The sequence below is a fragment of the Trichogramma pretiosum genome, unplaced genomic scaffold (assembly GCF_000599845.2).
Source record: "Trichogramma pretiosum strain Unisexual culture from Peru unplaced genomic scaffold, Tpre_2.0 scaffold27, whole genome shotgun sequence".
NCBI lineage: Eukaryota > Metazoa > Arthropoda > Insecta > Hymenoptera > Trichogrammatidae > Trichogramma > Trichogramma pretiosum.
In genome coordinates, this window is record NW_019641694.1 from 1,965,254 (window position 1) to 1,986,309 (window position 21,056).

Consider the following 21,056-nt stretch of genomic DNA (forward strand, 5'->3'; position numbering starts at 1 on the left):
ATCCTTAACACCAATCGCTCCCACATCAAGACGATTCAAAATTAAACATTAAGTACGAGAAAAATAAAAAACAGCCGATCAGATAAACTCATTTATTTAAAATAATTGTCGTTAAATCTTCAGAGTACATCTTGGTTCGTTGGTAGGCACGTGAGCGCACATGCGTGCATGGACCCGAACATTTGTTTCGTGGCTTGACTAAGCAATTTAATTTCATAAGCTCAAATAATTGAACAGATATATAATCGATAAAGCATGTTTCATGTGTATAACTTTACATTAAACACATGCATATTCGTTTAGAAAGAAGAACGAAGCACTACAATATGAAAAAGGTGTTCGTATTAACGCTAACGATTTGTATAAATATATGCATAGAAAATAGAATTTATCTATAGAAGGATAATCATTTTAAAGTAGCTGGTGGAAAAATAAAATCTCTTCTTAGGTCGTATACGCAGTTTGCAACAATAAAAATATACAGTATATGAGTAAAATGGCTCGGCAAAATTCGAATCCAACAAGTCCGTTTGCAAAGCGTCAGTCTAATTCGAGCAAAAGTAAGCGAATCAAATGCAATCGCTCATTGAAAATTTAAAGTTTATTTGCTTCGTTTTACTTTGAAAAGGCAGAAAGTGAACGGACTGGACTGGAGAGTGAAGTCGCGCGTTGAGCTCGATCGTCTCGAAAGGACGTTGCAATTTATAATATGTGTACATGAAAATATATGTATTGTATGTTTATATCATCGTCAGTCGATCGGACTTGGAGGGCTCGCCGACGAGGTATACAACGGTCCCTTTTAGTACTCGGTTTCTCCAAGCACGGTGTACATGATCCTTTTGAAGCTGCTGCTCTGGTGAATCGTCTCGCCGTCGTTATCCACCACGTTCACCTGTAACGAGCAGCCCCACAGGAAACAGTTTACTCGCAAGTTCGATTACGATCCACGAAGAGAAAAGAAATCGTGCAAATACGGTAAAGGTGAGAAAGTACAGAGAAAGAGATAAAGAAACGACACTTACAGTATAGTACGGGTTACTTACGATGGGACTCTTGGGCCGGAATGAACTGGGCTGTAATGAAATTCAATACGAGGTCATTATAATCGATACTAGTTGCGATGAATTAAATGTCCGAGCTTTTGGACAAGGAAGCATAAGTGCCCCGCACTGATTAGGCAAGTGGGACTCTTACTTGGTTTTGTCTGGGCCTTTGAGCCGGCGAGAAGAGTCCCTGGCGCGTCGGCTGGCTGACTTTTTGAGCTCTCTGATCGTTGTAGTCCTCCTCTTGTAGAACCTTGTAAGTCTCACTCAAGTTCGGGTCCCACTTGGCTGGCTTTTTGCTGCGTTCATTCGATCGATTCGATTTATATTCGGATAATTCACATGGATATCTTCTCAAATGTTGTTAATTTATTTGGTAATGAGCATCACAGTGCTAATTGACGAGATGAAAGCATATGAAAACATAGGCGCTGCCAATGAGTGAGTACATGACAGGCTACATGTTTACGTGTTACAATTGTCACTCAAGCCGCACGCCATGTTAGCTTTGTAAGTAAATGATATGCGTATGCGGTAAGGGTTCAGAGGATGCGTTGAGCATTTTAAAACGCCGTGATTACCTTGACTCGTTGAACTACTCCTGAAGCAATTAGCGGTAAGCAGTAGCAGCGAAAAATCAGTCTCCAAGCGGCTTCTGTTAGGTATTTCAGTTAGGGTGCGTATGAGCTTTACCACGGGACAAATGTTACCGATCCATGCTATTTCCTCCTTTTTTTACCTTTATCACTACTATCAGTCGTTTTCGTTTTGTTCCATTCGTGGCAGTTTCGAAGACTGCGCGAATCGAATCGGATGATTCGGTCATAAGATCGTTCAAGCGCTTCAGCGACGCTTTTTTCGGATGGAGGATCGCGCGCGCACGCGATACGGGATGACAGAAAATTTAATGATACTTCGAGGTTTCCTTCAAAATAACGATGGGCCAAAGAATGGATGTGTCAGTCGGAAGCATTGATTATTAAGCAGCCACGCGCGCGCTCTGAAGGAATTCCAAGTTTGTCTATGAGTGTTGAGTGATATGTCAAGGTCTTGGGATGAATTTCGAGTTTTAGATTTGTTACTGGGGCCTGTTAAATTGCCGCCAAACGTTCTTCGCAGCAGATTGACGCGCTTGTTCTTTCATAATTCTCGCTTGCTCTTCGATTTCCCGTTTCTGTTTTAGAAAGGAAAAGTCTATAAAAATGCTGCAATCATACAACAACATTCGTCGGTCACGGTTACTGTTTTCTTTTAATTCAATTGTAACTGTCGCAGTGTTTGTTGTTATGATTTTTGCTGTTGTCTGTTTATCCATCGGTGTCTGTAATTGAGACGATTTAGAAAATTGCTCTGTTCACGCGCTCCGTTCGCAAGCCATATGATTTTTTTTAACACCGCTTCATATGTGCAAACATTAACGAGTTCAATAAAGTTGATGCCAAAAAAGTTAACCCGATGATAATCCTGCCCACTGATATCAAAACGTGCCTGTAATTTCATACCATTGGCAATATTTTTCCAGAGTGTTTGGAATTAATCGCGATTGAATGAATCTATTAATAAGCAAGTAAGTAACAAAAGTAAGCCACAAAAAATTTCAAGCAACAAAGTCAGAGAAAAAAGTACAATGAACTGAATGCCATGGCCGTGGTATTATGATGATGAATGCTGTGCTATTCTTACGTTCGTTTGATTGATCAACGTGTCTCGTGGCTGTGCTTATACGTTCAGGCGAATTTTCGCTTGTGCATAAATAATAATTTTAGCCGCCAGTTCGTTGTGAGTAATGATAATGAGGCGCTTATGTGGTGATAATTACGTGCAGATGATATGTATATGAATGCCATATGAAAAACGTGATACTGAGTTGACTATAATAGATTTTTTCTTTTTATATGCGATTACTTACGGTATGGCCGAGGCCTGACATTTTATAGTGTCTGCTATATTTTGCTCTGAGTAGAGACCGATCGGCGAATTGAATTGCTTGCTTACGACCTGCCGAGAAAAACATCATGTATGCGGATATTTTCTTCCATTAGCTTTCGAATGCTTATTCATTAATCTTAAATATATATTATATGTATGTGTAACATGTTTATACATGCACAAAAGTATATAAATTTGAATCATTTGATGTAGAAAAAAACTCAAATCCACTCTTCGTTTAGTTTTACTTGAAATAACACGGAATTTATTGTTGATCGATTACCATTGTTATTATTTCTATTATTATTACCATCAATATTATAATATTATTATTTTAAATGAACAAAAAAAACCAAATGCGAATAACGATGAAGTTGTTACAAAACTTTTTGTCGATTACTTGATACTTGGCCGCATGTTCATGGCAATTGAATCAATATCGATTAAAATTTTATAAAAATACAATGATTGTAGTAGTTACACACCTATTTAATCCAATGTAAAATTCGATAAATTGTAAATTTTTGCTCTTGAAAGCCAAGTATAACGAGCTTAAACTTTGAATAGTTCGAAAGCGAGCTAAAAATAAATATATATGTATTCTCAATGAAATGTTGCAGCTGAAGCCATCCCAAATGATTTAGTTTGGCTCTTTGAGAGAGAATCATAGTGACATTTCAGCGTGTGTGTGTATTGCAGTTATTATTGTAATATTTGAGTGAATATAGAATTATTACGGTTGCGTAAGCGATTATTATTCTCGTTAAAAAGCGAAAAGCGATTCGAAAATGAAGCGCAGCGTTTATTCAGCGAGTGATTGACTTTGCAAACCTTTGGTAAATCGTTGGGACTGAAAACTCGTTGAATTACAGTGTCTGCCACCTAGTACAATTTATGAAACATATGTAATAAAGGAATATAGTACAATGTTCGCTTCAAGTATATATCAAGAGCATTTTTGTTTTGATTTTGTAGGTAGCGTGCGTAGAGTGTGAATAAAGGAGACATTTTTGGAAAACAAAAACGCGCTCTACACCTAGCACTTATAATTCTAATCGTGGATTTCACTTTTTTGCTCTTTTTTTTGACAACAAGCGACTCGTGACAGATCCTTTAGGGCTCGATTCGAAGCTCTTGAACAACCGGTGTGATCTGATATTTGAATGTACGTACTTTCTGCTTCATGGCCACCTCTGGGTTCGCCACCTCATAATGGTGAGGTGCCGCTCTAACCATGGGGTTGGGATGGTGTCGCAGATAGCATTCACCCAGCGGGGCATCCTTCTTGATTTTGGCGCCAGGCAAGACCAGTGGCGTCGTGCGGTACGGCTGCAACCAGTTAATCCACGAATTATTTCGATAACCGATTTTTCATGTACGCGGTAGGTTTTCAAATGGCCTATACTAATGAGACCAATCTACTTCATCGTGGAAAATTCGTTTCACATGACATAAAAATACAATCTTAAATCTGCTGTATAAAAAAAAACAAATATTCTGCGGCTTTGTGAATTTTCAGGTTTAATGACACACGAAACGAATTTTTCGCGATTTTTTTCAGGGTTCGAGACAAAGCCATGGAAAAGCCCATCAAAGTGGAACGACGCTTCATCATGCCTCGACGCGCGAACGACGCTTCATCATCCATCGTTCCAATTAATATAGCGTGTAGCGGCTTTTTCAGCGCTGGCTGAAAATAAAACGGGCCAGAGCTGCGCCGCACCTCTATCTGCTCCCGTTTTTTGACAAATTTCCCAACTGTAATAACGCGCGACGAGCCGTTCTCGAGGCAGTTTTTTCGATTCGCGCAATCAAACGCGAGCGTGCGCGGGTGGGTGGGGCGTAGCTCAAAAGGGCAACTCATGCGTCTTGTTCGCGGCTCATTCTTCGAGTCTTTTCTAAAATTGTTGACTTTATTTGTCGGAAATGTTGGCGCGGATGAGGTTTGCGCTGCGCTTTTGACGTTGCAGCTAGCTATTTCAGTGACATCTGCTGCAGCAGCTGCCAGCTCGTGAGGTGGATGGCAGAGACGTCAAAAGCGCAGCGCGTCCCGACATTTCCGCGAACAAGCGCAGTCGCGTAGAAGCGGCTCGCTTTTGTTCGCTCGAGCGAGTTATTCGAGAGCCACGGAGCTTTTATCCGCCGCTCGGGGCGTGTGAACTATCGCGATTCAAGGTCGAAGCTCGCGCGAAGAAAAAAAGTCGCGTCTCTCTCGGCACGCTCGATTTTGCCCGCCTTACGCGGCGACGGCCCGTTGACTGATAGATATAGGATACGCGCGCGGACGAGCGACTGGCCTTTGCCGCGAGCACTACGCGTGTTTGAATAACCCAGATTTACCCAACGAAAATAGCGAAAGCTTCGGAACTGCTCGCGGTAAATCAGCTGCCGCTGGCGGATAAAGCTGCGCAGAAAGAGAACAGCGCTGCAGCTCGTTGCTTCCGACGCGTAGCCGATCAACGACCCAACCATCGAACGCGCCTCGCCTCCTCCCGATCGCCGATCATCGATTCGCTTCAACTTCGAGCAGCGCACCGACGATTTATAGTCGCTCTGCAGCGAATCCAATTTCGATGCATCCGAATTGGCGCTTGCGTTCGATCACGAGTGAACAACTCAAAAGCTACGTCGAAATTCGACGCTCGCTGCAAAACGTCATTTATGCGTATGAAGCTGCGTATGTTTATATATCTACCCAGTAGACGGCGGCTTCTTTTTCGTTGCTTGGTCCACTACGCGGAGCCGGGAAGGGCTCGTATTCGGCCGTGTGGGATCTCCTGTAGAAAGTCATGTTCGCCTCGACTGGACTCGGCGGCGCACTGTATCGCACTGGCTGAACTTGGCACACAGATCGACGTTGGTCGCGGCTCGGGATTCCGTGGGAGCGCGAAAAGATACACGCGACGAAAAAAAAAAAAAAAACAGCTCCGAGTGTCCGAGTGCTACGATCGACGAGAAACGTACTAAAGCTCGCGCGTCTCGGGAGTCGCGCGGTGGAGCCAGCGCTGCTCCAAGGATCCGCGTTTGGAAGCTCGCATACGCACCTCCCACGATTGGTCGCGCGTCATCGCGGCTAGCGCGTCTGACAGTTCGCGACTCCCCTCTATATACCTCCCTTTCTCTCTCTCTCTCTCTCTCTCTTGGTCTTTGCCCGTCCGACGATTCTGGCAGCTTATCTCACGCGTTTTTCCGATCTGCGCGCAGCTTTCGCCAGCTTCGCTCTTCGGTGGAATATGACTTTGGCGCAAATAGGGTATTCTTGTAAAATGCGTGCTTCGACTCTCTTTCTTTTGCAAGTAGTAAGATTCGATCAATGCGTGTCACGGCAAATGTCGGAGAAGCTCGAAAATAAAAATTTTATATTTATTCGAGCTAATGGCGCGCGATGAAAAGCGAATAAAAAACAGACTTGAAAAAAATGAGCTCACAGAGCTGTTAATAGTAGCCATGTGCAATTTGACCTTTTGCCTGTGGCACGTTGAAAAAGCAAATACAATTTCCGATAGAGAGCGGAGCTCGTGTTTATGTAGCAGACACGAGCAAACGACTCGAACGACGTAACTCGTTGCGCGGACCGCTTATAGAAGCTCGAGGCAAGTTGCACGAGCGGCGGCGTATATATACGCCTGCGTTATTATTCGCGGCGCTAGCTGGCGCGCGTCGAGAAGGAGAAGCGTAAGCAGCCGCGACCTTGAACTTGCAGCAACGCCGTTGCTTTCGACCGGTGCAATTAGAGTTCCGAGTCGCTGTTCGAAGCCGATTATTCAAAAAATTATTCAGACAATCGAGGGCAGCTGGACCAACCTGGGATAGGTAGTATCGCTCCTCGCGCACCTCGTCCAGATGCTCGTGGGCTGGGTTGAACTGGCTCGGTGAAAATATTCGCTGATATTCCGGTATGTCGATGGGTTGGGGCGCAGATATCGGGCTCTTGGGCAGTAACGCCGGGCACTGCTGACTCTTGGGCCTGCGTGTCGTACAGTAGGCAAAAAGATTAATGCGATGACATAGACGATAGACGCGCAATTGACCTAATTTCGTGTTTACGTATGATAATAGCTGGTAACGAAAGATCGAGTCTCGCTGGTGCAATCGGCGCGTGCCGTTCGATCGATTGCGCGGCCGGTACGAGCGTGCAACGACACGACTTTGGTGCAATTTTAGCGCGCATCCGAGCCTCGACTTGGCTATCGTCGAGGAGTTCGAGTCGAGCGACTTGTGTCGAGCCTCCTCGGGGACTCCCGTTTACGCGGCTTCCGGCTTTTTATGCCCTCTGTCGAGCTGTGCGCGTGGCCGCCGCGATCGCAACGACGAATGACCGATACGCGTTGCAATTAGGTGCTCCCGACGACGACCCGACCACGACCTGCGCTACAAAATGAAGGAATGTCTGAAGCCGATAATGACCATGATTCGTCTAATCTCGAGACAAAGGTACAATTGTGATTAGCCGACCTCTCGATGGCCAGCTTAACGCAGCAAGTGTTTTGGAGTAATGTCTGGGCGTCTACATGCCTCAAGTCTCGTACGTCGTACTCGTCGATCTTCTTGATCACGTCACCCTTCTGCAACTGCTCGTTCTCAGACTGCAACAGACAAATAGACACGCGTCCATTACACCGCATTCGTTTCATGGCTGCGACTTTGACCCACCGATGCTTGCGTATATCGCACGCACACATGTATATCAGAGTCACAATGGGCATTCGTACACACGACTCGCAGTATTATAAATGAAACGATCCAAGCTCGAGACGCAATAACGCGGCGCAATAGTAGCTCTATTGGGTTGCTCGTAGTCGATACAGCCGAGCGTACGACGAGGTCGTAGCCTGGCCAGGCCCGATCGGACGGCCGCAGCCAGCCTCGCGGATACGCGCTTACACGCTCAGCCCGTTCAATCGTTCATTAATTTTGAGGCTGAATCGTAAAGCTCGCGGGATAACAGCACGACGACACGAAAAGAGATTGAGAAAAATCGAGACTTACACGGGTGACGATCAAAGGAGTGCCCAAATCAGATCCACCGGCGATGCTGATGCCCCAAGCCACGTGACAGCCGGGCCTCTTAAGCTCGACCGTGACCGAGTGACGCTTCGTCATGGCGACGAAGAGGACGAGTATTTACTCCGACGGAGGAGGGGAGCCTAAGAGGGAAAAAAGCTTACGAGGTCCAACGAGCCGACAGCTCACGAAATCACCCTCGAATCGAGCCGATAATCGCACACTCGGATAAACTGAGGCTAGCAAAACAAAAGGCAGGCAGCTTGGGCGAACGAAGAGCGCAGCTACGATTCCAACGCGACGAGAGAGTCGATCGACTAGTAATAGTAATAGGCCGTATAGAGCAGCTCGCCTGCACCTCCGCGACTCGGCCTTCTGCTCGCCGAGCTCAACATTCGCATCGGACCAGTGCGAAATCTGGCCTGGTTTTACTATTGGCAGCGGCTTCTCATTGTCTCCCTCTCCTCGCTCTCCTCGCTCTTCTCGCTCCCTCCGTCCCTCTGCGTACACACGCGCGCACGTGGCTATATAGCGAAAATACAGCCGAGCTCCGACGACGACGCAAGTGGCTCGAGTACCGATTCGAGCCATATCGATCGTTTTGTGCATCGATCGATGCGGAATAAGGTTCGGCTAGCGTGTGCAGTAGTTCGACTGGCGCGACTCGTTGTCGCCTTTCGAATCGCAACCTCGTTTCGAGCTTTTTTCCACGTGTACCTTTTTGCTCGCTATACGCTGCGTCGAGCGACGATCGTTCGACGAGCCTCGAAAATCGATCGTCTCACTGAAGCAGCGCATACGGCTGTCGTTGCTCTTCGAACTCAACGAACGCGCTTACATTCGACGATGGTACACCGAAGGGCGCAACACACACTTGGGCACAGCTCGCTGCGATACTCACGTAGGTCTCGAAATAATTGACGATGCGAAATCTCAGCGGCATGGTGAGCTATTCTGCCTTGCTTGCTATCGTTGGACGGGAGAGTCGCTGTCGAGTCCTAGGTGAGTCGAAGGTCGATCGCAGCTGTGCCGCAGCTTCGTTTTGCTGCTCAAAGGCTGGACAGGAGGTGGCGCCGAAATTCCCTTATTAGTATTGGTATAGAAGCACGCGTCGTTGGATGGAAATGGTAAGTACTCGGTGCGGGTAGGACGGGACGAAATCGCGACGACACTCGGCGCAGTGCAGAGAGGGATGGCGGAGCCGCTCCGAGAATCGATCTGCAGTCGCTGCACTCGGACTAGCATTGCTTCGATCCGATCGCCTCCATCAAAAGTGAGAGAGAGAAAGATAGAAAATAGAGATAGAGAGAGAGATGACCTCTCGAGCAATAGGGATAAAAAGAGAAACGAAAAAAAAGGAGAAGAAAAAAAACATGCGTCGGCTTGTGTGCGGTGACACGCATTGCGCGCATTTCACGCATTTCTCCTAGACCAATTTAGCTGCTCGTCGACCTCTCGGCTCTGCAGCGCGTCTTTTTCCTGACTCCTCGCTCTCGATCATTTATTCTACTACCTCATCCACTCGATTGTGTTTTGTATTTGTTTTTTTCTTGTTTTTTTACGAGTACTCTGCACGCACCGATACATTCGTATTATACGCGTCGGCTGCCCTTGCGGATATGTAAGTGGCTGGCTGGACAGTGGCTAGATCTATTATACGTTTATACGCACAGAAATAAACAAGAGTTGCCGATTCATAAATATTTATCCTATAAATGTATATACACAGAAGTAAATATCGATGTGGAAAGTCTCAAGCGTCGTTGGGCGATTTGCTAGAGTATTGGTTAGCGATGGCCCGAGCGATGATCATTCGGCGGATCTCACTGGTACCGGCGCCAATCTCGTAGAGCTTTGCGTCCCTCAGTAATCGTCCAGTAGGGTAGTCGTTGATGAATCCATTGCCACCTGTCGAGCAAAGGCCGAGGATAGACGAATATCGTTCGAGGCGAAATCGAAATGAGCGATGCGACACGATCACTTACCGAGTATTTGAATGGCTTCGAGGGCGCACTTGGTGGCCTTTTCGGCCGCGTAGAGAATGACGGCGGCGCAATCCTTGGAGTTGACGCGTCCGTTGTCGCAGGCCCTGGCCACCGAGTAGAGGTAACTACGGCTGGCGCTCAGTCTCGTGTACATGTCAGCGATCTTGGCCTGGAAATTCACGTTGGCAGGCACTGCACTTTCGTAAAATGCCCAAGGACGAGTTTGAAAAGACGACTCACCTGGATCATTTGGAAGTCGGCGATGCTCCGACCGAACTGCTTGCGCTCGTGGGCGTACTCGAAGGCGACGTCGCAGCAAGCCTGCATAATCCTGCATCGCGAGGTGTCAGTTTGGTAAAACGTAGTCGGCGCGTTGGCGATCGATTAAGAAAATTAAGAAGAGAGACTTGGCTTACCCCAGCGGCCCGCCGGCCAAAACGAGCCTCTCGAGGTCCAAGCCGCTGAACAGCACGTAGATGCCCTTGTTCTCCTGGCCGAGCACGTTGCAGGCTGCGTTGCAGGTTAGTCGCGTTATACAGAATGTAAGACGATAGGATGCAGAGATGTAGGTAGGTCCTACCTGGCACGAGGCAGTCCTCGAAGACGAGCTCGCCGGTGTTGGAGCCGCGCATGCCGAGCTTGTCGAGCTTCTGGGCGACCCTCAGGCCCGGACTGGAGGCCCGCTCGAGCAGGAAGGCCGTGATGCCGTGCTGCTTCTTGGCGGCCAGCGGGTCGGTCCTCGCGTACACGACGAGCAGGTCGGCGTCGGGCGCGTTCGTGATCCAGAACTTGGTGCCGTTGAGGAGGTAGTGGTCGCCGCGGCGCTCGGCCTTGAGCCGCATCGAGACGACGTCCGAGCCGGCGCCGCTCTCCGACATGGCCAGGCAGCCCACGTGCTCGCCGCTGCAGAGCTTGGGCAGGTAGCGGCGCTTCTGCTCCTCGCTGCCGTGCCGGTGGATCTGGTTCACGCAGAGGTTCGAGTGGGCCCCGTAGCTGAGGCCGATGGCGCCCGAGGCCCGGCTCAGCTCCTCCATGGCGAGCACGTGGTCGAGGTAGCCGGCCCCGGAGCCCCCGTACTCGGGCCGCACCGTCATCCCGAGCAGCCCGAGCTCGCCGAGCTTTCGCCAGAAGCCCTGAAGCCCCCCCGATCGACGTTTTATATGCCTATGCTATACTTTGCTGTATGTCATACTTACTTAGTTCGTACTTACCCGCAGCTCGTCAAATTCGTTTTTCCGATCGATCTCGGCGGCTTTGGGCGCGAGCTCTCGTTGGGCAAAGTTCATCACCAAAGTCCGTAGCTGCGGCCACAAAGAGTACCGTACGAAATAAAACGTAATAAAATGTAATAAAATGTAATAAAACAAAGCTGCTACAAAGAGCTGCTCGCCATTTGAATACTCGCCTGCTGTTGCTGCTCGCTCAAGCCGTAGATGTGCTCGTCGATGGGGAAAAAGCGCTGGAACGAGGCCGAGCTCGTGGCGATGGATCGGATGGAGCCCCACGGGGCCAGGCAGCGCGATGCCGTCCTCCTGAAAAGCTCAGCCATGGCCGCTTTTCGTTCGTGCGTCTCTTATCGCTCGCGATTGCGACTGAGCGACTCGTTTCGCCTCGTTCCGCCCGAAGAGTGCGGAGACGCGAGGGGCAACGCCGATTACAATATTCTAATCGGACGACCTCGGCGGGAGTCGACGCGAGAGCCCAACGTCCCGCGACTCGTGTACGTCTTGTATATGGCAGCTGCCGAATCGCGGCTGCATTCGATTATTCCTCCACTCGGACAGGTACATTTTCGCGCGACCATCAATTACTCGTACATCGTGTGTTCGATAACGCAGCCGATCCAAGCATTCGGCGACATTTCCAATGGACTTTTCGGCCGATACTCGATACTTATTCGTTCGCATCTGCTTTCTCGCCAATGTCAATACGTATCGCGAATGTCGAACGCCACGAGTTGTCTGCTTATAAGTAGTAGGCGCTGATAAGCCAAATTAACATTTGCTTTCGCAGTCTAAATGTTGTAAGGCTAAATGTAATATATTTACAAAGGCGGCGCTCGAGTCTCGACGCGCTGCTGCCTGCAGTGCCAGTGCCGCCTGCGGCTTTTCGAATTTCGTGCATGTCACGCAGTCGAATACCCAAGACCTAGATGTCGCCCTCGGACAACAACACCGGCGTGAGTGACGCAACCCTGCGGACCGGCGTCGTCAGCAGGCCATGCGCACGTGCTCGCCACTGCTGCTGCTTCACCAACCCCTACGCTCTCGATATCTCTCGAAGCTGTAAAGAGCCTACTTACAAACGTCCCGGATCGGTGCTCGCAGTTCAAGGTCGCGCCTGCAGTTGCTTCTTTCAGTCTGCTCTTTCATTTTTTAGTTCCTTTTAACCTTTTGCACCTCGGCGAAGCTCCTCCTGATTCACCGTCTTACACCACGTAGCAAGATGGGCTCGCGGAGACATGTCGGCTCCAACGACATCTCCGCTGCCTCAAAAATTGATGCAAAAAAGTTTACCAAAAATGTCCAAAACATTGAGGTTAGTTTACTGATTACTCGTACACCAGTGCCAATCTTTCTTACTTTTTTCTATCATTTCCTTCTCTCATATTCTATATTTATTATTATAGGACAAATGGAAACTTGTGCCGGCCTTTCTCAAAGGCAAAGGCTTGGTCAAACAACATATCGACTCTTTCAATTACTTTATCAATGTAGAAATTAAAAAAATTGTTCAGGCCACTGGAAAAGTTTTCAGTAATGAGGATCCCAATTTTTTCTTAAGGTAAGATTTTCATTTATTTGCTTGTTCGTCAAAAACCATTCCATTTCAACTATTGCTACATATACATATTTATGTTTTATTTCTGCAGGTACGTGAATGTATCCGTAGGAACACCCGATATTCCTGTAACTTACCAAGAAACGCGTAAATCTTCGCCCCATGAATGTCGTTTAAGAGATCTAAACTATTCAGCTCCAATTACTGTTGATATAGAATATATGAGAGGACAGCAGCGAAAATCGAGTAAAAACTTGTTAATAGGGAGAATGCCCATCATGCTTAGAAGTTCCAACTGTATATTGTATAATAAGTCCAGCTTCCAGTTGGCAAAACTCAATGAATGTCCGCTTGATCCGGGTGGTTACTTTATTATTAATGGTCAAGAAAAAGTTATTTTAATACAAGAACAAATGCTCAGAAATAGAATAATATTAGAAGACGATGGAAAAAATTGCATCACTGCATCTGTCAACAGTGCTACTCAAGAACGGAAAACCAAAACCAATGTAATTGGAAAGGCTGGCAAATATTATCTGAAACACAATATCTTTCAAGATGTAAGTATACCCTATTATCATTTAATTGTTCTAATTCTCATTTTAATTTAACTAAAATTATCAACAGAATATTCCAATAGTTGTTATATTCAAAGCTATGGGTATTGTTTGTGACCAAGAGATAGTTCAACTTATTGGAACTGAAGAAATTTTCATGAAAAAAATTGCTGCCAGTCTTGAAGAATGCCATTCGTTGAATATTCATGGACAATTACAAGCTCTTAAATATTTGATTAATAAAAGAAAACTCAAAAGAGAACTAGGTCGTGTTTCTGGATCTAAATCTAGTATTATAGATGAAATGAGAGATACCTTAGCTTCAAATGTTTTGTCTCATGTCCCTGTAAGTTTTTTGAAAAGTATTTAATGAAATAATTACCACGAATGAAAATAATGCTTATGACATTTGACTTGCTTTTATAATAGGTCGTTGATTTCAATTTTAAACTCAAAGCAACATACCTGGCGTTAATGGTACGTAAAGTTATGATTGCTCAAATCGATGGAAAATTGATTGATGATAGAGATTACTATGGTAATAAAAGATTAGAGTTAGCAGGATCCTTATTAGCACTGATGTTTGAAGATTTGTTCAAAAGATTTAACAATGATGTAAGTGATTGATTAATGTTACTTTGTAATAGAAGCAAACTTTTACAAGAAACTTCTTCAATTTTTTAGTTAAAAGCAGTAGCTGATAAAAATATCCCCAAAGTTAAAGCAGCTCAATTTGATGTAACATCATATATGACTAATAATTCAGTGATCACCAATGGATTAGCAAATGCAATTTCTTCTGGAAATTGGACGATCAAGAGATTTAGAATGGAAAGGCACGGAATGACACAAGTACTTTGTCGTCTATCATACATATCAGCTTTGGGACATATGACAAAAGTTAATTCTCAATTTGAAAAAACTAGAAAAGTTTCTGGCCCGCGTTCTTTGCAGCCTTCGCAATGGGGAATGATGTGTCCGAGTGATACACCAGAAGGAGAGGTGAAATGAGATTTGCTTTTATTTAAAACCACAACTGACTGAAATTTGATCAATTTATAGATGTTATAAATTTTATTTCAGGGATGTGGATTGATAAAAAATTTGGCTTTGATGACTCACATTACAACAGAAATTGAGGAACAACCTGTAATTAATATGGCTTTCACTTTGGGTGTAGAAAGTGTAAATAGTTTAGGAGGTCAAGAAATAATTAGCCAAGACGTGTATATGGTTTTTTTAAATGGCAACATTTTAGGCACTGTCAAGGATCATCATAGGTTTGTGAATGTTTTTCGCAAGTTGCGAAGAAGAGGTCTTGTAGATCAATTTGTATCCATATATCCCCAACATCAACACAAGTATGTAATCATAAATGTTACTTTTTCAAAATGATCTTTATTATGTTTCGAATGATGACCACAAATATTACTTACAGATGCGTGCAAATTAGTGCAGATGGAGGAAGATTGTGCAGACCGTACATAATTGTTGAAAGATGTGAGCCTCTAGTCAATCAGAAGCATTTGAAACAGATGCAGCAAGGAATAAGGAGTTTTGATGACTTTCTAGATGAAGGCTTAATTGAATATTTAGACGTGAATGAAGAAAACGATAGTTTTATAGCCTTCAACGAATCTTACATAAAAGAGGATACGACACATTTAGAAATCGAACCTTTTACATTGCTTGGAGTGTGCGCAGGTCTTGTTGCTTATCCTCATCACAATCAAAGTCCTAGAAACACCTACCAGTGCGCTATGGGTAAACAAGCTATGGGTACAATTGCCTACAATCAGAGAAATAGAATTGATACTCTTATGTACAATTTGGTATACCCTCACGCCCCGATGGTAAAAACCAAAACTATTGAACTGACAAACTTTGACAAGCTTCCTGCTGGTCAAAATGCCATTGTAGCTGTCATGTCTTACAGCGGTTATGACATTGAAGATGCTTTAATTTTAAATAAAGCTTCGATTGATAGAGGATATGGAAGATGTTTAGTGTACAGGAACTCAAAGTGCGTATTAAAAAAGTATCCGAATCAAAATACGGACATAATTAATGGACCAATGTTTAACAATCACAAAGTGATTCCAAAACATGAAGCATTGGATAGTGATGGTATTGCTGCCCCTGGTCAAAAGGTTGAATCTCGATCGGTGATGATTAATAAATCAAGTCCTATTAACTGTACAGGAAATGTGGTCACTGAAAGTAAATCAATCAAAGATTACAAAGACGTGCCAAATGTGTACAAGAACTCGGTACCGGCTTACGTAGAAAAAGCCATGATTTCTACCAACACGGATAATTTATTCTTGGTAAAACTTTTACTCCGACAAACGAGAAGACCTGAAATAGGTGACAAATTCAGTAGTAGGCACGGTCAAAAAGGCGTCACAGGACTCATAGTAGAGCAAGAAGATATGCCATTCAATGATTCTGGCATTTGTCCTGATATGATCATGAATCCTCATGGTTTTCCGTCTCGCATGACGGTCGGAAAAATAATAGAACTACTCGCTGGTAAAGCTGGAGTTCTGAAGGGAAAATTTCACTATGGAACAGCTTTCGGTGGATCTAAAGTTGAAGACATTTGCGAAGAGTTGGCAAATCATGATTTCAATTACTTAGGAAAGGATGTATTTTATTCTGGTCTTACTGGAGAACCACTTGATGCGTACATTTATTCAGGACCCGTGAGTATATTGATGGTGTAACATCAAACTGAAGTGTATCAAACTCATGATAATCAATTAATTGTTATTTGTTCATAGGTATATTATCAGAAACTCAAGCACATGGTACAAGACAAAATGCATGCTCGAGCCCGCGGACCTCGGGCTGTTTTAACGAGGCAGCCAACCGAAGGTCGATCGAAGGACGGTGGTTTGAGGCTGGGTGAGATGGAGAGAGATTGCCTCATCGGTTATGGAGCCAGTATGATGCTGATAGAAAGACTGATGATTTCAAGCGACTCATTCGACGTTGATGTGTGTAATAATTGTGGTTTGATGGCTTACAGTGGCTATTGTCACGCTTGTCGTACGAGCCCCGTATCGACTATTACCATGCCTTACGCTTGCAAATTACTGTTTCAAGAGCTCCAGTCAATGAACATTGTGGCTAGACTTACTTTAAAAAATTATTGTCAATGATAAGTATTATTATTATTATTATTATTATTATTATTATTATTATTCCGATTATTATTATTTTGTTAAACAATAAAATTAATCAAATTTTAAGAAATACATGAAAATTTTATTAGTTATATCCCCAAAGCCATTCAGCGTCGATGCCATGAATACCAATCGTTAATTTTCCTTTTTCGGCTCCCACATAAATCAGGCTTTCTACAACATTTTTGAATTTTAAAGCATCCTTAATTTTTCCTATAATCACGAATTCCAAACTTGAGTCGAAATTTCGGCGACTCGGATCTCCCACATTATCCCAACCACGACCTTCAAAAACTATAGAATCTGCTGCGATGTAGAAGTTACCACCCAAATCACTCCAACCCTTGTGTTTAATATCGCTGCTTTGTATGTAACGCATCAGAATTTTGCATTCTCCGAGTGTCTGACAGACCTCGGCATCATTTTTATGCAGTTGCAGTTGTTGAACAGGTTGATATTTAAACTTGTCGATCTCGAAGCTAGGTGCCGAAGCATTCCACTCTTTTCGTGAAATTATGTGTGGAAATCGTCTGGGCGTGACTTGGCTCGGCGGTTGATAATCTGAAATTCATCTACTACTTATCAACTTTCTCCTACTAATATAATTGTTATAGTTGATTAAGCCATATAGATTACCTGTGTATTCATCTGAATTTTCATCTGCGTATTTTGAATCGTCGGATGATTTAGACAAAACGAGTCTCGAAGATGACACTAATATGAGGATGAAGTAAGTGATGGTGTAAAGGCTATTCAGTATAGACGTCATTTTGAACTTTCATAAAACTTGTGAAGCTTGATGAGTTACACTAAGCTGCTATAAACAGCTAAGGAAACGAAAAAGTAACAGTGGCTAGTAGCAGATTTCAATGTACAAGAGCCACTACGATTGTTTAATTCGTCGATGATATTCAATTACGACTACTCGTCATTGCATGCCAGATCCATTGAGTATATAAAAATGAGTGTGCTTGAATGTGCTCGAATATTTTTTTCTTGACTGCTTTGTACATCTTGCGCTGTTGGTTGTCTTGCACAAGTATAAGTAAACTATTTTCATTTATTACCATAGCATTCGATTTTTCTTCAATATAATAAATTTATTCTATTGACTGAGCCTTTTTTGGAAAATTTTCAAATTAAACGTAAAATTTATAAGAAATTATAGATGCAAAGTAAAAAAGTCATAGTTGCTTCTATGCAAAAATGTAAAAATTTGTATACATAACTAATTTTAGCAATTTTTTTCTGTATTACCGTGAATATGAGTAAATCCGAAAAAAATCTGCACTTATAAAGGTCAAAAAATTAAAAAAAAAATTTGTTTGTACGCGGGTACCGATTAGTGGAAATTGCTTCTTAGGGTTCTAAAAGTAAGAAAAGGTGGATGTTCTAAAAAAATGTTGATAGGTATTTGCTGTGTAAGAGTTTAAACCCTTTGACACCAAAATCACCGGGGAAAATTATAAAAAAATTTGAGGATGCTCCTTGATCAATTCTAAGACATTTTTGTTCATTACATTATTCTTCTAAACTTGTTAGTTTCCGAGAAAAAATTGATTATATTAGTAAAAATATTTAGTATTTTTTAACTCGGGAACTAACAAGTTTAGAAGAAAAGGGTATAGAACAAAAATTGTTTTAGAATTGATCAAGGAGGAAAAAATTATTATATAAAAAAAAATTTGATAGGTATTTCCCGTTTAATCCTGAAAGTGAAAAAAGTTGAGAGTCTGGAATGAAATAAAAAAGCTGATGATTTTTCGTTAATGCTATTTTATAAAGCAATTGAGAAAAAAAAAGTAAAAAAATCAACAAAAATATTTTAACAATATTTCATTTTTTCACACCGTGTTCTTCGTCATTTGCAACTCCGTGATAAGCGTTTGCATAATTCTTCTTAATTTTAATTGACACTTCGAAAGGGTTGAATTATTCTGTCACGCGGGACGACAAGGCCTTAGGTCCCCACCAGTGACGCGGCGCACGACAATGAGAGTGATGAACATCGCTCATCAGCGGCGTCAGTATCAGTACATCAAGCGACAAGGAGAAATCTCACGCTAATTAGTTATTTTGTCTTTTATTTAACCCCTTCCCACGTAACACCCTGGGCGCTCCCCCTAATTTTGGTGCTAGGTGTGTTCGACGGTGACTGTTCTATTCGTGATCGGTGCAAATTTTTGTTTTTGTCTTTTTTTTTAACAAAAAAAAAAAAAAGAGTTCGACACCGCACGCAGCAGGACCAATACACCGGTGGAAGAGTGAATTGCAGGGTTGTGAATGTGGCATGGGATGAATCGCAAGCTGCCTATACCATTGCGAGAGGTGAGTATAGTTAAAATTGTTTTTAAAATGATTGCAGTCGCGTGCGGAATCATTTATTATTTTATTTTATAATCAACAAGTCCAGAAGTACCTAGAAGACATTTGTGCAAAGTTTCTGTACTTAGATGAATGTTTTTCATCTCGAGGAAATAAATATCTAGATGTATATTTTTAGAAGCTCTCTCTGCCATACTTGCCAGAGCGAGTGGCAAGCGCGCTCCTCGATTATACTTATAGTTAATACCTATCTGGTTATCGAAATCCGCACACGCGCAGCGGGTGCTGTTTGAGCAGGTGATGTTCATATTTATTTTATTTTAGAGAGTCTAGTTTGATATTTAACCTAACTAAATATTTACAATACCTGAGATAATATCTAATAAAAAATATCTAAAAAATTGAATGCCTAATATCATAAAATGTTTAATGAATGTTTTAAAAAACTCTACACAAATGTTTTCGAGCTATGTCTCGACTTGTAAATACTAAAATAAAATAATAAATGATTCCGCACGCATATTGCGGGCGCCGCAGTTGCTCCGCTGCGCGTATGCAGATTTCGATAACGGAATAGTTATCTTCTATCTATCTATATAAAGCGAAGTTGGTGTCTGTTTGTCTTTTATGATCTCAAAAACTACTTGTCCGATCAGCTTGAAATTTTTACCATGCATCTATCTATATAAAGCGAAGTTGGTGTCTGTTTGTCTTTTATGATCTCAAAAACTATTTGTCCGATCAGCTTGAAATTTTTACCATGCATTTAGTATACCACTGCGCAGGTTTCTATCACATTAAAACCATTATTTACTTCTTTATTTTTGAGTTCAGAATTTTTTTCGTTTTTCACCACTTCGCGCTCGCGCTTGTTTGCAAGTCCGACTTTTAAATGCCGATGGACATTCCGAGCCTTTGTGTGACTTATTTAGGCAATTATTTATTTATTTTTTTTTTTTTTCAACCAAATTTTAATTGCAATCTGTCGGGTATACATTAGACAATAAGCAAGTAGTGTTAACATGAAATATGAAGGCAGGAGGCAGAGGATGAACCAGAGTTCATCTCACACGATATTGAGCTTTAACATGGAGTTAATAAACGAAATTTTATATAAAAATTATTATTCAAGTTGCCGTCTCTTTAGTCTTGACGGTGGTGGCTGAATATTTAGTTCTAGTGCTAGTGGATTTGAGTGTTCGTGAAGTCTATTTTTGTATCTTGTGAAGACACTTTTTATTTCTTCTCGAACAAGTGGACACTTAGATCACAACGAATCACCTCGTTGGGTACAAACCACGGCGCGTCCACCATGCTACGCAACACTTTGGCTTGATATCGCTCGATGATATCTATGTTGGATTTTGCGGCCGCTTCCCACAGCTGAATGCCGTATGACCAAACGGGCTTTAAAATGCTCTTGTAAATTAGCACTTTATTTTCCAGTGTAAGGTATGATTTCCTACCCAGCAGCCAGTAGAATTGTCTTAATTTTAGACCCAGCTGTTTTCGCTTTGTCCATATGTGTGTCTTCCAAGTGAGCCGACGGTCGAGATGCATCCCGAGGTATTTGACTTCATCCGATTGAGGAATTGGGTTTCCGTACAAACTAACCTGAGGACAATCACCTTTTCTAAGAGTGAAAGTTATATGGCAGGATTTGTTGGCATTAACTTTAATTCTCCATATTTTGAACCACTGTTGGAGTTTATTTAGATGGTTTTGTATATTAAGTGACGCCTCAGGTGCGTTTATGCAGGTCGCAAGTATGGCTGTATCGTGTGCATATGTGGCAGTCATTACTTCAGGCGAGGTTGGAATATCAGCCGTGTATAGCAGGTACAAAGTGGGCCCTATCACGCTACCTTGGGGCACACCAGCTCTTATTTGATATAACTCTGTGATTTTTGAATTTACTTTTACTCGGTAGGTGCGATTTTCGAGGTATGATTTGAGTAGCTTGTACAAGTTGATCGGAAAATTTTTGCGAATCTTAAACAGTAGTCCTGCATGCCAAACTTTATCAAACGCTTGAGCAACGTCAAGAAACACTGCTGATACGTAGTGTTTTTTTTCAAATGCTTCTTGCACTTTGGAGGCAATTCTATTTACCTGCACGATTGTTGAGTGGTGGCTCCTGAATCCGAGTTGGTGATGAGGGATTAATTCTTTCGCTCTAATGATTTCGTCCATTCTTGAGAGTATGATTTTTTCAGCAATTTTAGACAATATAGGTAACAG

The 21,056-nt window shown here is 43.1% G+C and overlaps 4 protein-coding genes across 9 annotated transcripts; 1 reads left to right on the top strand and 3 right to left on the bottom strand.

Moving 5' to 3' along the window:
• Positions 1 to 78: 78 nt before the first annotated feature.
• LOC106660558 (PDZ and LIM domain protein 3) lies at positions 79 to 8,342 on the bottom strand. 6 transcript variants are annotated; one of them, XM_014383568.2, is made up of 9 exons: positions 7,965 to 8,342; positions 7,383 to 7,561; positions 6,780 to 6,942; positions 4,149 to 4,304; positions 3,807 to 3,857; positions 2,956 to 3,044; positions 1,198 to 1,345; positions 1,047 to 1,076; positions 79 to 895 (listed from the first exon to the last, which is right to left on the bottom strand). In XM_014383568.2, exons 1-9 carry the CDS (start codon positions 8,076 to 8,078, stop codon positions 803 to 805), a joined length of 1,023 nt encoding a protein of 340 aa, XP_014239054.1. In that variant the 5' UTR covers positions 8,079 to 8,342; the 3' UTR covers positions 79 to 802. The 6 variants fall into 6 exon arrangements, with proteins under 6 accessions (XP_014239054.1, XP_014239053.1, XP_014239057.1 ...); XM_014383567.2 differs by having other exon boundaries at positions 1,026 to 1,076; XM_014383571.2 differs by having other exon boundaries at positions 1,026 to 1,076; positions 7,491 to 7,561; positions 7,965 to 8,341.
• A 1,331-nt stretch (positions 8,343 to 9,673) lies between these two features.
• LOC106660486 (isovaleryl-CoA dehydrogenase, mitochondrial) lies at positions 9,674 to 11,850 on the bottom strand. The gene is made up of 7 exons (XM_014383459.2): positions 11,370 to 11,850; positions 11,176 to 11,265; positions 10,545 to 11,097; positions 10,381 to 10,474; positions 10,205 to 10,295; positions 9,965 to 10,133; positions 9,674 to 9,887 (listed from the first exon to the last, which is right to left on the bottom strand). The coding sequence occupies exons 1-7, from the start codon at positions 11,511 to 11,513 to the stop codon at positions 9,733 to 9,735; spliced, it is 1,296 nt and encodes a 431-aa protein (XP_014238945.1). The 5' UTR covers positions 11,514 to 11,850; the 3' UTR covers positions 9,674 to 9,732.
• A 303-nt stretch (positions 11,851 to 12,153) lies between these two features.
• On the top strand, positions 12,154 to 16,501 carry LOC106660392 (DNA-directed RNA polymerase III subunit RPC2). The gene is made up of 9 exons (XM_014383337.2): positions 12,154 to 12,502; positions 12,594 to 12,748; positions 12,837 to 13,305; positions 13,373 to 13,648; positions 13,732 to 13,917; positions 13,987 to 14,304; positions 14,386 to 14,663; positions 14,741 to 16,007; positions 16,086 to 16,501. The coding sequence occupies exons 1-9, from the start codon at positions 12,410 to 12,412 to the stop codon at positions 16,464 to 16,466; spliced, it is 3,423 nt and encodes a 1,140-aa protein (XP_014238823.1). The 5' UTR covers positions 12,154 to 12,409; the 3' UTR covers positions 16,467 to 16,501.
• A 74-nt stretch (positions 16,502 to 16,575) lies between these two features.
• On the bottom strand, positions 16,576 to 17,395 carry LOC106660329 (peptidoglycan recognition protein 1-like). The gene is made up of 2 exons (XM_014383263.2): positions 17,127 to 17,395; positions 16,576 to 17,051 (listed from the first exon to the last, which is right to left on the bottom strand). The coding sequence occupies exons 1-2, from the start codon at positions 17,257 to 17,259 to the stop codon at positions 16,576 to 16,578; spliced, it is 609 nt and encodes a 202-aa protein (XP_014238749.1). The 5' UTR covers positions 17,260 to 17,395.
• Between the last annotated feature and the right edge of the window lie 3,661 nt (positions 17,396 to 21,056).